Source organism: Myxine glutinosa, chromosome 10 (assembly GCF_964187855.1).
Source record: "Myxine glutinosa chromosome 10, kmMyxGlut1.1, whole genome shotgun sequence".
NCBI lineage: Eukaryota > Metazoa > Chordata > Myxini > Myxiniformes > Myxinidae > Myxine > Myxine glutinosa.
This window is the reverse complement of record NC_136270.1, coordinates 97,606,955-97,624,172: the sequence shown is the minus strand read 5'-3', so window position 1 is coordinate 97,624,172 and position 17,218 is coordinate 97,606,955. Positions and strand designations below refer to the sequence as shown.

General features: G+C 46.1%; 2 protein-coding genes across 2 annotated transcripts in view; one reads left to right on the top strand and one right to left on the bottom strand.

Moving 5' to 3' along the window:
• LOC137433396 (uncharacterized) overlaps positions 1-17,218 on the bottom strand; it is a 105,290-nt gene that overhangs the window by 47,732 nt on the left and 40,340 nt on the right. Inside the window, exons 4-5 of the mRNA XM_078785919.1 lie at positions 14,927-15,087; positions 3,233-3,373 (exon numbers count right to left, since the gene is read on the bottom strand). Coding sequence (XP_078642045.1) covers positions 3,233-3,373; positions 14,927-15,087 — 302 coding nt within the window. The remainder of the gene's footprint in view (positions 1-3,232; positions 3,374-14,926; positions 15,088-17,218) is intronic.
• Positions 7,128-8,820, top strand: LOC144894075 (uncharacterized). Its single transcript, XM_078785920.1, has 2 exons — positions 7,128-7,678; positions 7,817-8,820. Exons 1-2 carry the CDS (start codon positions 7,154-7,156, stop codon positions 8,663-8,665), a joined length of 1,374 nt encoding a protein of 457 aa, XP_078642046.1. The 5' UTR covers positions 7,128-7,153; the 3' UTR covers positions 8,666-8,820.

The following is a 17,218-nucleotide window of genomic DNA, read 5'->3' as shown; positions in this document are numbered from 1 at the left end:
TGTGACAATCACAGGTGTGCTCTCACTCGCACACCCAACCACGTGCCTCACTACCAATTCCAGCGTGCATTCCCACTCACGCTCTACCATTCCAGGTGTGCATCCTTCCATTCCAGGTGTACATCCTCGCTCACCTGTCACAACCAACTCACGCTCCTTGTCACTCTCACTACTCTCACCTCCATTCTTGACAACGCACTCACCCTTACTCCCGACAGCGCACTCTTTCCTCATGCACCTGTCCGTCACACACCTTTCTCGCGCACACTCTTGCGCACACTCTCCCGTCACACCCTCTGTAACACTTACCACACCGCGCTTCCATGTGCTCCCTCGCACACGCGCTACGACCGACTCACTCTCGCCAGCACCCTCACTCCTTGGCACGCACTTTTTCCTCACACACCCCAGAGTCGGACTTTCTCGCACACCTCCTTTTTCGCACACCAGACCTGTCGCACACTTCACCAACGGCCTCTCACGAACACCCGGGTCCATCTCGACCCCCAAGCTCCTTAAATCCCCTGGCGCATCATACGCACGACCATATTGGTCACCACTTACACCGGGTCCTCTTCCTCTTCGCTTCTCCTCCATCACCTGCGAATCCCTCATCCGGTTAATGAGCACATCATCACGATCCAAACACAGACTTTGGACCAATTCTTTTATTTCCTCTTTTATCTCTTTCTTATCCCCTCTCCGTCGCTTCTTAATTTCACTCACCCCTTCTTCCACTTCTTCTAATTTCTGCTTCACCTCTTTTATTTCCCGGTACGTCTCCTCAAGCTCGTCCTCTAAGGCTACCTTGACCGTTTCCATGTGCGTCCTCACCTGCCGGTCCTTCGTCTCCATTACCTCTGTCACCTCGTCCAACCTCGTTGTCAGTCCCTCACGTACCATCTGACATTCCCTCTTCGTCGCTATCAAGTCATCTTTTAGTTCTTTCTGTGTCGCCTTTAACCCTCCTAATACCGCAGTGTTCCTTTGAACCTGCTCCGTTAGTCCTTTTTGTCCCTCCGTCAGCTGTTCCACCTCCTGCGTCAGGTCCTCTATGCCCCCTTGCAATTTTACAGTCCCCTTTCTCACCTCCTTCTCCATGTGCTCCTTACAGTGCCTCACCTCCTCGCGCACTCCTCCGACCTCCTCACTCACACCTCTTCTGATCTCTTCTCCCATCACTTGCATCTCCTGCCCAGATGCCACCCTCATCTGCTCCATTTCCTCCCTGTGAGCATCCAGTTTGGTTTCTACCCCCATTCTGACCCCCTCTACCTGCTGCCCCATTTGTTTAACTTCCCTTTCCGCTTGGTCCCTCATGTCCCTCAATTTGCCTTCCATACTGTTTTCTAACCCCTCTAACCCCTTCTGCATCCCTTCCATTTGATTCTCTTGAGCGGCCATTCTGTTTTCTACCCCCATTAACCCATTCTTTACCTCTTTTATCCCATTGTCTAACCCCTCACCGGTACCCCTCGCTTCGTTCCTCATTACCCCCATTTGGTTTCCCATTACCCCCAATTGCTCCTCCAATCGCTGAGCATCCATCCGGTTCCCCATTACCCCCATCATTCTGCTTTCCATTTCTTCGCTATTCTTGTCCATAAGGGCCTTCATTTGTATAAAAAAAAGGTTCAAATCTACCAGCGGCGCTACTACGGTCGCGGGCGCGGTCACCGTGGCCATGTGCGAGGCGCCATTTTGCGCGCCCGTAACCTCGTGCGCGACGACGCTATTATGCGAGCCTGCCACCCTCACTGCTTCGCTCTCCTCTTGTCCCTCAATTTGGTCCTGGATCGACCCTGCCTCACTCTCCTCTACCGGAACCCAGCCGTCTTGATCTGCCATAGCGCGACTTTCAAAATTCGGGTTTTTATTTTTGTAAAACACAATCAAATTTCGCCGTTATAATTTTGAGCGCGTGAAACGCGCTCGGGTCCAATCTCACTCCTCGACACCAATTGTTACGCACACGACTTAGATGTTATGGTGGGCCGAGCGGAATGGCCGCCGTGTTCGCACAAGTTACCCGATTACACTCGAACGTTGGCCGAATCGCGCTATGCTAAATCAATGAAGGAAAAGGACACAACGGCTGGGTTAAATGACACGACACCAGGGGTACAGTTCTCAAGACCTCCGGAGGAGGATATAATATGGGTTATGCAGAACGTTTAGATTACACGGCACAGAGGTACAGCACAGAAAGATGGGCACTTAGACACGGTCTTATCTTAGCCCCGACAGACCACAGACAAACGGGACAAGACTGACTCACACAGGGATTGATGGCAGGGGAGGGCAGGCAGTCGATGGCTCAAGGTGCACCTTGGCTCAGGGGCAGAATCGACTCGGTCCGGTCCAGAGATGCGGGAGGTATCTCTCAGCGCTAGGAGGTGGCGTCCTTTCTTCTTCGTAGCTGAGGCGCATCTGACGTCACCTCCGTCTTCCTGCGCATGTCCAGCGGGGAGTGACACGCCCTCGGCTCGTTAGCTCCGCCCCAGATGGAATCGGTCCGCCGCTTCTGATTGGGTGCGGGGGGTTACCGGGCTCCGCCCTTGATGAGGAGCTGACAGTGAGCCCCTGCATGGTAACCCCGTCGGAGCACATGGTCAATGGCGGCTAACCAAGCCGGAGTGAGGACGCGCACTCCCCGCGCCGCTGTTGTTGTTGTTGGTGTTGTTGTTTCATGAGGAAGAGATGCGGGGAGGTATTGGGAGGTCCTAAACTTACTACTGGTGCCATACAATCACATTCTGGTGCAACGAAGAGTCAGAATTAATGGAAACGAGTCCTTAACTGACATAGACTAAGAATAACTAGCAAGATGTCCTATAGTTGTCTACGTGAGATGCGGTGAACCTGGGCACGACATTTAATGGGGGAAAAAGGGGAAGGTCGGGGCTACAGAGTGTTGTTTACAGACAATGGGACTAGGGAATGGGGGATTGGGGATAGTTGGGGAGTATTGGGGAAATAGGGGAATATTTACAAGCGGATATGGATGGAGGCCAAATCCCATATCCGCAACAATATATATATATATATATATATATATATAGACATACCAATACACAAACTTCATACAAAGCAACCTGAACAGTAAACAATATTTTTGTTGTACATAGCAGGAGGTATACAGTTACAAGGGAAGTTTATTCACAAAGTTCCTTGTAGGCCCATCCCTTTTTGAGGCAACTGAGTTTGTGTGTCGGTTGAATAATGCACTCACCACTGTGCCTGCCAGACCACAAAACTTAACGATGGGTAAAGGAGCCAACCCATCTCCGCCAAATTGCCTCGATGGTCAATGGCAAAGAATGAGGCTGGAGAAGGTGTTGTCTGGAAGGAAACTTTTATCGCAGCACCTTTCCTGTAGGAACAAGCACACGGGAGGTCAATCTGCAGGTATCGTAGAGATTACATCACGTACCTTGCTTTAGCAATTAGCGCAAACATTTTCCTCTTTTACAGAAACTCGCAGTAACAACTTATTGTGTATGCTGCACATGGCTGCGAGTAGAATTATTGGCTCCGGAGGTGTGGCTGTGCCACGGATGCAGTGCCCCCAGTAGGTGAGAGCAGAAATTTGTAATTTGTTCAGAAAAACGGTGTTAGCCCCTTCTCTTTGTGAAGGACACCATGCGATCTTTAACAACCACTAATGAGCAGTGGTGGCACATGGGTCCTCCAGCTCAATGTCAGCCTGATGGATGGTGAACACCTTGATGCATCGTCCTGCTTACTAAACATCAGTGTGACTGACAGTCGATAACCAAACTCAGACCAGACAGCTCGAGGGTAATTGAACACACCTTTAGGCTCTACCGTCAGCCCCATGCGAGTGCAACCAACAACAAATGCTGATAACATTTGGGCACAAAATGTATTATTTAATAATTAGTGGGTTGGAAATGGGTGAAAAACATGAGCATTTGAAGATTAAAAAGAACGCTGGAATTTAATACAAATCGATAGCTAGACAGGTGTCCCAAAGGTGTGCCTGGCTATGTCAATGCAGGGGGCCTGGCTAAGCTCACAGCTAACAACGAGGATTGCATTGAAGGTTATTATCCTAAGAGCGATAATAATCAAGTGAACTACAGAGACATTTTCAAGCTTTTGAAGAAGTTAAAATGACATGAAGGTTGATTCCTTTTCTCAATTGGAAACTCAACTCTTAGTTCATCTAATATGATGTCTAAAGTCACACGTGTGCCTAAATGAACACTTATTACATATCATATTAACGTTTTCATTCATCACATTTTTACCTCCACCAACGAATGTGTACGGAGGTTATTAGTCTAGTAGGAAGACTAGGTCCCCCTGCACCCCCCGGAGATATACTTCTAATCAGTGTTTCTAGATTGGAAAAAATGTGTAGAAAATGACTAGCTATGGCCCCAAGCTGAAAAAATGTCCCACATACCATTTTTATGCAAATTACTGCTGCCATTATCAAAAAAACGATTTTTGACATATCTCAGCCAATATTGCAGATAATTGAAAAATGAAGGTGTCTAGACCCATGTTTTGAAGGGCATAGATCATGATAGAACTATTCATAACATGATTACATGTGTCTATGGTATACTAGTATGCATATTAATGCTGTAATTACAAAATAATCAGTTTTACAAATGATAAGGATACGTTAATACTGCAGATAACTTAACATGGTACATAAGGGGTCTAAACCCAGGTATTTTCAAGGTTAAATGTCAACAAGATGCTCCTGAGTCTTGCATAGGGGCGGGACATTGGCAGTAACATTGGTACCACTCAACTTTTCTTCCCACCATTGACTTTGTATTGCGAGAGATTTTCACATGCTTATTTAAAGGTTTCTCACCCAGCCCACGTAAAATCTACCAACTCCTGCTGTTAACTCCCAAACATATTTTTTTATGTTATCCAATCACAGTGCAGAAATGACAGACTAGAGATCCAAATTAGTGCTGCTATAGCTGCCATTTTACATTTCCATCCATGTAACATGCGCGCTCGCGCGCTCGTATCAATTGGTAATGTCGCGCGCTCGTATCAATTGGTAACGTTGATGTTATTGAATACCTCAGTTGAAAGTTCAGTCTTCCATTCCATCTGTGTGTTGTTCTTGGTATTCATCCTCCAATCTAGCCAGGTAAGATGCTAACTATAATGTTACTCACACTCTTGACTTCAGTTTCTGCATGAAATCATAAACAGGCAGAATAACAGCTGAGCCAGCTAGCACCATGTTAGCTAACGTTAAAGCTAGCCTCATCTATGTACAGTATGTTCCTAATGTCGGTGTAACTTAAACTTTTGTTAATGCCAAACATGAGACATATCTGTTGACTTCTGTATATGAATTGAACCAGAAAGAGGCACGACAGCTGAGCTAGCTACAGTAACTTAGCACAATGTTTCATTGGCCTAGATAGCTAACGTTAGTGTGGAAGAATTTAGATGTTTTAGCTATTAGCACTTTTGATGCCACTAAACATGGTTTAGTCAGCTAAAAAGTACCCTAGTGTAGAACATGACTCAGAACCTCTGTTACCTCACTGAAAACTCAGAGCCTCCTTTCACAGGCACTTTTAACATCATTCGTGATTTCTTATTTGTCATTTAACAGTGATGGTAGACATCGACAGCAAGCATGCCCAAAAGAAAACGGAGTGTAGAACCTGCAGCCCAAAGCTCTCCTCCTACATGCATCCTTCATGTACCATCCATGTCTGATCATGGGGATTTCACGCCCCTCCGTAAAATTAAAGGATCTGCTTCAGAAAAACTGCAACTGCTTCAAAAGATCCGGGATAGACGTCTCAACCAACCGCATGACTCCCCATGTCGTATGCAATCAGTATGTGATCAGATCCCGGCAACTCTTCCTGATGACCTAGAAAGAGTAGGATATCACAGCAAGTGTTATAAGCACTTTGTCCGCCACTTTCATCGTCTGGGAGATGATACAGAACCAGGGCCATCAACCTCATCATGGCATCACTCTCCTCGTAAACCAGGAGGTTCTGCTGAACCCATCTTCCCGCCAGAGTGTATATTTTGTGAGAAAGTTGAGACCAAAGATGCTCATCGCAATACTGAGAGGCCTACAACCTTCCCATCCTTTAAAAACAAAGAAAATGCATGGGAGCAAATCGAAACACGGGCTGAGAAAATGGGTCTCTATCGACTCCATCGAAAGGTGAAAAACAAAGACCTCTTTGCATGTGAGGCCAAACACCATCCGTCATGTTTTAAAGCTTTCCGCACAGCATTCTACAACTATGAGCGTGCGATTCACAGAGCCGAAGCACCAAAGGAGCAGGCTTGCATGTCAGCCGCCCATGAAAAGGCATTCAACTCAGTACTGGAACACATTCAAACCCAGGTCATCCAGCAGAATAAAGTTCTACAGCTTTCTTCCTTGCGCTTGCTCTATGTCGAGGAACTGAAACTGAATGGATATGAGAACTCAAATTATCGGTCAGAGAAACTACTGAAACGCCTACAGAATGACCCAATCAAGGAGCATATCCACTTCACGAAGGTTGATCATGACAAATGTGATGTCATTTCTTTCTGGCTTGTGCACAGCTCAAACATAACAGTTTCCAATGCTCTCGCACGAGCATTCACACTCGGAAGCACAAACAAGAACCAAAATGTTGCCCTCCAACTTCGCCAGGGTATTCTACAGGCTTTCAGAGAGTGTAAAGACCAACCATGGCCACCAACAGCTGAAGACATGGAGCTCAATCCTGAAGACATCCTACCTCCAGACCTTGTCCGCTTTCTCAGCGTGCTAATGACTGGCAAGGAGGGCATCGAGACAGAAAAGGTGAAGCGTCTGGTCTTCTCCATTGGACAAGATCTGTGCCGTGCAGTGTCAGATGGAAAATGGAAGTTACCAAAGCACATTCTCCTCTGTGTGACTGTAAGGCACCTGTTCCGAAGCAAACAGCTCACCACAATACTACACAGGCTTGGACACTCTGAGAGCTACGATTTCGCCTTGGAGTTGGAAACTGCTCTCGCCAAGGTCCTGGATGAAGTCTCAACTTATCGTACACCACAAATTGTGACAGGAGAGGGCAACCTTGTATTCCTGCTCCTTGTCAAGTCTCAGAGTCAAGATGAGCCATTAGACCTGGGAGAACTCATGAAGTACTGCCTGATGCCAGTGCCTCCTAGCCTTGGGACACCAGATGGGTTCTTCTGCAAAACCAACAAAGCCTCCATTCTGCACTACCTTTTAGAGGACACCACACCACAAGATCTGCAATACCCCAAGGATGCCCTGTTCATCCAGGATGGAATGGCGCTGCTGCATACCCTTGCCAACCTTCCCCCAACATGTGGTGAGATATGCTTGCAGGTGCTTGATCAGATGGTGGCCAAGCAGCACTTTCTGTTCTCCACTGACAGTTACCATCCTGAGTCAATCAAAGCGCAGGAAAGGCTGAGGCGGGGCAGCTCAGAGAAGATCATTCTGGCTGGACCAGCAACCAGGAAGCCATATGACTTCAAAATGTTCCTTGCAAATGACGACAACAAAAAGCAGATGTGCCAGCTTCTTCTGAAAGTGTGGAGTGGACAAGAGGCAGCTACCAGGCTGGAGAGAACAGAGATGGCTGTGCTGATCGTGGAGGGGAAGGCCCACCAACTTGCCTCAACGAATGGCAAGGTAAAATTGAAAGCCCTTCGTGAATGGCGATTCAATTTGTAATTTTTCCTGAAAAAAAGGTGATTACCTGTGATGTTTGTCTAGATCTGAAACTGGCAGTGACTGGTGATTGAAATGCGGTGCCTTTTTGTGTTTCAGGTCGAGGTACGTGAACTCCCCACGATCTACAGCAACCAGGAAGAGACTGATACCAGGGTGGTTCTGTACCTCCATCATGCTGCTACCATCGGATACAAGAACGCTGTAGTCAGAACACCGGACACAGACATCCTCCTGATCCTGCTCCACCATGCCCACAACATCAAGCTGACGGTGTACCTGGATACAGGGTCAGGGAAGCATCGCCAACTTGTCAACGTCTCTGAGCTGGCAGAATCCCTGGGAGAGGACTACTGTGCCACTCTCCTGGGGTACTATGTGTTCAGCGGAGAAGACTGCACCAGTGCCTTCAAAGGGAAGGGAAAAGTCGGGCCCTTGAAAAAGCTGGAGAAGAATCCCAGGTTTCACAGGGCATTCGGTGAACTGGGTGACAACTGGGATGCCAACCCTGAGGTGGAGAGGCAGTTAGAAAAATTCACCTGTGTGATGTACGGCCAGAGTCGCGAGTCATCAGTGGACATTGTCCGTGCCAAGCTGCTACGAAAAATGGTGGGAGAGGACAAGACCCTCACATCCAAGTCCAAGGTTGATCTGGCTCGCCTTCCTCCATGCCAGTCTGCCCTGAAGCCGCACATCCAGCGTGTGAACCACCGCGTAGCATTGTACAAAAGAGCCGATCAACCTATCATCGAAAAGCCAAAACCTTATGAGGAGCAAGGATGGATAAGGACTGATGAAGGACTGTTGAAACCAATGTGGTCCAGTGGTCCCATCCTACCAACCTCACTGGTGGATCTTCTGAACACAGGAGAGCACGAAGAGGAGGAGGAAGAGGAAGGAGAAGAAGAGTTTGACTCTGACGATTTCGATGAAAATGATGATGACTGACTCAGTGTAGAATCACTAATGCTAATGATGTTTATCTAAAACAAGCAAGAGAAGAGTGGTCACATTGAGTGCTAGGACTATTTTGACAGTTGTAATATTTAGAAAAATAAAACTTTGTGTTAACGTCTGTGTAGACGGACCTTAATATGAGTCTATTATTTCGTAAAACTGTGATTATTTTGTAAATAAAGCACTAATTAGCATACTAGTATACCATAGACACATGTAATCATGTTATGAATAGTTCTATCATGATCTATGCCCTTCAAAACATGGGTCTAGACACCTTCATTTTTCAATTATCTGCAATATTGGCTGAGATATGTCAAAAATCGTTTTTTTGATAATGGCAGCAGTAATTTGCATAAAAATGGTATGTGGGACATTTTTTCAGCTTGGGGCCATAGCTAGTCATTTTCTACACATTTTTTCCAATCTAGAAACACTGATTAGAAGTATATCTCCGGGGGGTGCAGGGGGACCTAGTCTTCCTACTAGACTATATGTTTTCACCCCTGTCTGTCATGTTGGGTCTGTGACAAATTTGGTGGACATGTTGGGTCTGTGACGAGAACGAATTGATTATATTTTGGTGAAGATACTGATCCGAGAATATTTTAAGTGATTCTTCACCATCGAGAGATGGGGCCAAAAACGATATATAGCACGGTGTCTCAAAATGTTATGGACGGATTCGGACAAATCTTGGTGGATAGGTTGGGTGTGTGACTAGGACAAATTGATTCGATTTTGGTGAAGATCAAGATCCAAATCAGGATCCAATAATTTTGAAGTCATTCTTTACCATCGAGAGATAGGACCACAACGATATAGAGTCGGACCACAACATTCGCTGGGGATATGTTTTTGGAAAATGCCGTGAATGTAGGAACCGCGAATGTGGGGGCATTGTTTCAATGGGAAAAGGGGGGGATAGGTTCCCGGCAGTTCCTGAATCGTGGAAAATCCGAGAATGTAGAGGAAAATTCCACGAATGTCGTGTCATTGTTACAATGGGGAAAAGGGTTTCCCGGCAGTTCTGAAAGATGAAAAAGGCTGCAAATCGTGACACCACAGATGTCGGGGAATTGTTTTAATGGGAGGAGCTTGTTGGTTCCCAGCAGTTCCTTATTCATAGGGGAATTTTTTTATTTATTTAAAATGTTTTCGACCACGAATGCGCATGAGTTCAGTTTCATAGAAAATGCTTACAAAGAAACAACAACAACAATAGCATGTATCGTTTAAAAAAATTTATTTCACAAACACACACAACTTTTCAGATGATGATGATCATGATGTTGAAGAATTAAAATCCAGTGAACTCCTCAAACTCAGAGGACAACGCAAGTGAGGGTGCTGCAGAGTTGTGCACTGAGGCAGGTGATGGCGCAGGTGCAGATGCTGGTGAGGTCGCTGGGTTGTGCACTGAGAGGGAGACAGGAGAGGGTTCTGATGATCTTGAGGTGCAGGAACCAGGGCGGAAGAAATGTGTGAGAGATAGCTGTCTGACATATTGCTGTATGTTTCTGTGCAGCTCTTTGTTGGGGAGCAGCACATCATCCAACCCCCTCTTAAATTTGAGGTAACGCTCCATGACCGGGTCGGCGTCTTTCACCCTGTCGGCAATTGCCCGCATGTCCTGCAGAACCTCACCCACCCGAGACCTTGACTGCGAGGTTGGACCTTAGCACCTCTTCCTCCTCATCACTGCCCATATCCTCCTCCTCGGAAACCTTGGCAATGGCCTACAACTCCTCCTCGGTGAGGTTGTCACCATGCAAAGCAATAAGATCCTCCAACTCCTCAGGCTGCATGCCAACAAATCCCTTCCCTCCCACTTGCCGTGTCAACCCGACAATTTCATGCCTCTCCTCCGTGTTGTCTGAAAATCCTGTGAAGTTTTTCACTGCCTGTGGCCACAGGTTGTGTGAGCACACGTTGATGGTGGAAACTCTCACCTCACCCAGCAACTCCTTGATGGTGCCAATGCAGTGGGCAATGTTGAACGCTTTCCAACACTGCCGGACGTTGAGCCCTGGGTCCATCGCATTCAAAATGCGCAAAAGATGCGGTAGGTGTAATACGTTTAAACGTGGATATTACACCTTGGCGGAGTGGCTGGATCAGGGAGGTGGTGTTTGGCGGCAGGTAGGTCACCGCAACGTTCAGATGAGCCATGTTCAGGTCTACGAGGTGGTCACGAGCATTACCCATGAGCAGGAGAACCTTGAATGCAAGGTTTTTGTCCGTCATATACCTCTCCACCTGAACAACGAAACAGTTATGGAACCAGTCCATGAAGATTGCTGCTGTCACCCACACCTTCCTATTGGACCTCAAAAACATGGGCAGTGTTTTCTTTTTCTTGCCTTTGAGAGCACGTGGGTTCAGGGATTGGTACAACATCATGGATTTCATCAATACAGTCCCCTTTTGCATTTGTGCAGAGTAGAAGAGATACCCGGTCCATGGCAGCCTTGAATCCCGATGCCGTCTCCTCACGCTTCGAGATGAAAGTTGTCATGGGCATCTTTTTCCAGAAGAGGCCAGTCTCATCTGCATTGAAGACCTGCTCTGGGTATAGAAGGTATCCCTTCTCGTCGATCAGCTTCACGAGTTGACCAGGGAAGGTTTTGGCTGCATCATGGTCTGGGGAGGCATGCTCCTCTGTGAGCTTTACATTCTTGAGACCGTACCCCTCCTTGAAGCAGTGAAACCATCCCGTAACTCACTGTGAATGAAATGGGGCTGCTCCTATCATCATCGCTCAGTGCATCACTCATTCTCGCACCACCCGCGGCAACCGGATTATCATAAACAAGTTTCGCCTTTACATGAATGAGAGGCCCACTCAAAGGTATGCTGTTCTGTGCATTTTTTTTTTTTTTTTTTTTTTGTATACTGAATCGAGGCTCGTGAAAGAGCTGACATTTACTTCACAAACAAATCAACCAGACAAACAAAATATATAAAAAGAGGGAGCGGAAGACAAGATGGGGAGAGAAGGGGAAGCACACAAACACTTGAGAGCACACAAAATTTGAGAGCAGGGAGATGTGTGGGAGGGAGAGGGCTTGGGGGGAGGAGGTGTGGGAAGGGGGTGGGGGGGGGGGGGTAGGAGAAGTATAAAACACAAAGACACCAAGGACTTCCAGGACAGAAGTTGGTATTTAAAAAAAGTGGAATTGGGGTGAAATTAGCGGGGGTAGAAAAGATCAAGGTTTTGGATGGGGGAAGATAAGAGATGGTGGTGAACAGCTGTTTTAAAGACCTGGAGGGTGGAGTGGGATTGAAGAGAGTGAGGGAGTTTGTTCCAGAGGCGGGAGAAAAGAGGCATGAAGGAGTGAAGGTGAGCAGAGGGTCTTGATTTTGGTAGTTTAACCATAAGAGGGTTGCAGGCAGATCTTGTGCGACCTGTAGGAATATTTGCGGGACAGAGCCCAGAGAGAGCTGGGGGGGGGGGGGGGGCAAGGCCAGAGAGGAGTCGGTAGAAGACGGAAAGAACACCAACCTGCCTGCGGTGAGAGAGTGAGAGGCCCTTGGAGTTAGCTTCATCGCGGGAGATTCCAATGATTCTGAATGCTTTGGTTTCAACAGCGTGAAGACGAGCTAGGTGTGAGGCAGGAGCACCAGCCCAGAGGGGAGAGCAGTATTCCATTGAGCTGCGGATGAAAGCCTTGTATGTGGTGAGGAGCTCAGGTGTGCCAAGGAAGGACTTTGCACGACGGAGGATGCCCAGTCGGCGACTGGCTTTGGAGGCCAGATTTGAAATGTGGTTTTCCCAGGAAAGATCATGGCAGATAGTGAGACCCAAAAGCTTGAGTGACAGAACTTCTTGCAGAGGATTATTCAGAAAGTGGATGGGAGGGTTGTCCAGTCGGTCTTTTTGGAGAGACATCATAAGAGTGTGAGATTTGTCAGGATTGAAAGACATGTTCCACTTGTTTGCCCAGTCTGTGATTTTGTCCAGGTCTGCAGAGAGTGAGGAGGCTGCAGACTGCCGATCTGAGGGATGAAGAATGGAGCGACAGAGAGTGGAGTCATCAGCAAAGAGATAGAGAGGATTTTCAAGAGAGTCAGAGAGATCATTGATGAAGGCATTGTCCTCTCTTCATACACTAAGGGTGTTCTCCATCCTTTCCTTGTGGACATCCCCATCATGAATGGTAGGACATCTTGCGAAGATGTGTTTACAGTGTGAATGGTGGGACATCCCGCAAAGCTCGCTTATAGCGTGGCTAAAATATTGTTTATGTGACTGCGAAAAGCCATGAAAATGCCATCACAGGGCTGCAAATGTAGAGCAGGTCATACTTGCGGCTTGTTGAAGATACGTTTTTTGCGTACGTCCAGCTGCTTTATGCGTGGCTGTTGGACAATATGCTTTAGAACTGTTTTGCTCGCAGCTTGTGATTTTTTTTTTTCTCCTGCAAAAACCGTAAATATGCGGGAAACAGGACCGCGAATGTAGGAGCAGGTCACATATTTATCAACCGTGAATACGTGGAAACCGCGAATGTTGGGACCGTGAATGCCGTGGTCCAACAGTATAGCATATATTTCAAAATGTTATGGACGGATTCTGACTAAACATGTTGGACAGGTTGGGTGTATGACAGGAACAAGCAGATTCGATTTTGGTTCAGGTACGGATGCAGATCTGGCCTATCAGCGGGATACAAAAGGTGAACTCTTCAGCCTGGCAGAGGTATGTGCTCTACTGATTGCCGTACTAGTTCCCATGCTTAAACTGCATAATAAATAAATAAAAATTAATAGTATGCTGAGGCAACATTCCATTAAAAGATGAATTGATCTAAGGCTCAAGGAGGAGTTTGGACATAAATGAAATGCAGGACAAAGACATTAAGAGACATTAATGTACCTTCCATGAATTATATTGGAATTAGCATACATGTCGTAAATGGGATTATAACCTGGGTTCAGAGGAGAATACGAAGGATCCCATACATTAATGTAATGCAAAATATGTGAGCATTTTAACAACACTGTAAACAGGAAATTATTTGGGAACAGCTTAATGGCATAAAAATAAAAATAAAACACCTTTAGAGGCCATTTTTCCCCGCAAAGCAGGGGTTGGCCTTTTTCGGGAACCGTGGTTGTTGTTGTTTTTCGGTCCCCTTTTTGAAGCAATATTTTACGGCCGGATGCCCTTCCTGACGCCAACCCTTTTTGCCGCCTTTAACGACAAACAGGGAATTACCAGTGAACTGGTACTCAATTAGCCGACCTCGGAAGGATGAACAGGCTGAGTCAACCCCCCTGGTGTTAATTCAGCGATTGACCGGGATTCGGACCCAGGATCCTAGGATCCTAAGCCGGCACCCTAGCCGCTAGCCCAACACCAGGGTTCAACACCAACACCAGGAAGAGCTTAATGGCATGATTAAGAGAAAATAGAGGAATGTGGTAATTGCCAGACACAAAAGAATTGCAACCAGCACAGTGATTTAGGTCATAAAAGATGCATGACATGACCTCTGTTACATTTTCATGCCTGTCAATATAAGCAGAAGGGAGGGAGACCAAATGTGGGATAACATGAAATAAGATTACACCTAAACTCCTATCTGCCTACAAGGTCGTCATCCGTCGCTTGATGGAGTACTACTCTCCACTATGGCCTGACTCCCCTGCCTCACATCTTGCTCAGCTTGATGCTGTGGAAACCAAGGCCTTAAAGATCATTGGAATGTCCCGCGATGAAGCTGAGTCTATGGGTTTATCAATTCGCCATCACAGACAGGTCAGTGGTCTCTCTTCCTTCCACCACCTCCTTCTTACTGTGCCCTCTGCTCTTTACATGCTTTTTCCCCTGCCGCTCCCCCCCCCACCGCCCCCCCCCCCATGAGGTTTCTGCAAGTTCCATCATCAAGGTTCTGCAGGGTCCATGTTTGTCCAAGTCTCCCTCTATATTGTTCTTCAACCCTGCTGTTGGTGTTTTCTCTCTTGTTTTTTTTTCTTGTTTTTTCTTTCTTTCTTTCTTTCTTTCTTTTTCTCTTTCTCTTTCTCTTTCTCTTTCTCTTTCTCTCTCTCTCTCTCTCTCTCTCTCTCTCTCTCTCTCTCTCTCTATCTCTCTATCTCTCTATCTCTATCTCTATCTCTCTCTCTCTCTCTCTCTCAATCTCTGCTGTTGCTTTTGGTCTGTTGCATCCTGATCTATTCAGTGTTCTAGTTCTTCTATGAGTCTTGACCTTGTATACAAGAACAACAACAAAAAAGATTGTTACAAACCTCAACGCTGTGAAAACACTGTGAGTATAAGGCACCATTGTAACAGGAATGCTGATAGGTGTGTCGCATTCTTTATCCTTGCAATTCATGTCTTGGGGTGCATGACCTGGCAGAGACATAACCACAACACCCACGGCTCCTGCCATTTCCATGGCGAACACCTGAAGAAGGAACACACAAATATTTCGAAAATGCATGAAGTTCAAGAAAAAAAGGTCATTTGTTGAGTGAGTGAAGTTTGAGTTGACCTTTGCCAACTAAGCACTGCACCATGATGTTTCTGGGTACCTCGACTTAGAGTTTAGACTATAGGTCTCGAAAATGGGACATCTCAAAGTGTCATTGACACAAAGCTGCGACATCAGGTAGGGAAGGTTGGATAGTTCATTCAGTAGCATGCTCACCATCGAGTTGTCTTTCCGGGATTCAATCTGAAAGAAGCTGAACTTAGCCAAAAACTTCCATTCTGGTGCAATGTCATCAGGGGGCAATGCTTCTCGAATCATGCTGGCATTAGCTCACACAGTAAGTAATCAGGGAAAAGGTCAATGCCAACTGGCTTTCAGCTACTGTATGCCTTGATTGTGCCATAACATCCCAGTATTCCCATATAACCCAAAATAGAGCTTATGTTTGTTTTTCCATCATATATGTGCAAAACTTATAAAGATCAAGGTTCAGAATCGATTAATTGAGCTGTACTTCAGTTTCGAAGAAATGCAAGGTGTTCCTGAAAACTGGAAAAAGTAAACATTTAACAAACTTCCCTTTCCTTCTTACACATTGCTCTTTACTTCCATTTTTAGCTCACCTGGAACGAAGTTCAGGGGAGCTTATGCGATGGCGTGTCAGTCCGTCCGTCCGTCCGTCTGTCCGTAAACACTTGAAACTTCTCCGAAACCGCTGATGGGATTACGACCAAATTTGGCACAAATGATATTTGTTGTGATGTGACTAACGTTTGTTCATGGCATAAAAAGATCGGGGTCTAAGGGGTCCACCGGGGGTCAAAGTGGATCCAGGTTTGACCAGCCCCCTGCCCCCCCCCCCTCCCCAAAATAGGAATTTGCTTTTTCCTCTGAAACTACACACACGATTTTGATGAAACTTGACCACAACCTTCATCACCCGTGATGTACCGAAGTTTGTTCATGGCATTAAAAAATATCGGGCCCTAAGGGGGTGTACTTGGGGTTACCCCCAAAATAGGTATTTGCTCTTTTCTCTGAAACTACATGCACAATTTCAATGAAACTTCACTACAACCTTCATCACCCGTGATGCACCAATGTTTGTTCAAGACATTAGAGAAATTGGGGACTGAGAAGGTATACAGGATGGGAGGAGGAGGAGGAGGGGGGCAATGAAGATATATTTAAGAACTCAATAAATAGGGGTTGCCCCCCAAAATATGTAATTTTTTTGTTTGTTTGTTTAAAGTCTTATGATTATGTTGGTATGATTCTACATGCTGCCCTGTCTTCTAGAAACCATTGAAATTGGTTTAAAATACCTTTAGTCAGTGTAGTATACTGTTTATTGTACCAGGTGAGTGCCAGGGGTATTGCCCCTATGTTTCTTATCATCATGTCATGCTGGAAGGTGAAGACACCCTTTCCACAACTAATACTACAGCGAAGTCGATGGTGCATAGGGTGGTCCACAGATATATGTAATATTTAATACTATTAAAAATCCATGCTCCACAAGGCTGCCCTTGTTCCTATGTTTAGAAAGATCATATGAACCAAATATGAGGTCAATTGGAACTTATTTAGAGGTTGCTCAAAAATAACATTTTTAATTTATCTTGTTTTTTTCAGATGGCAGAAACTCGCAGCTCTTCGACAGTTTGGTTGCTGGGCAAGTCTGAAAAGGAATTAATATGTGGGGGACTACCAACCAAAGGACACACATTGCAGAAAATGGTGTATCATCACGTACAAGAACACCATACAGTTCGGGAAAGTGCCAAACCTAGTGTACAAGCTGTGTGTGCATACTGGGAGAAAGCACGAATTCCATTGGAGAGAGTAGATTCCTGTGAGCGCCAACTTTTGAAGTTGTATTATGCCTACAAACTGGTAAAGAAAAATAGAAGCAAGACATTCGAAAACTATAGAGTGAAGGAGCAGATGTTCAAAGATGATCTTCAATCCCTCTTCGATATCTCACCAAATGATGCGCTTGAGAAAATGACGAATGAAGAAGACAAAGCATTCCTTATCATGCAGCGTGAGGATCCCTCAAGTTCACGTATGGGCTCTGTGGACAACACTCTGGCAGTGAAGG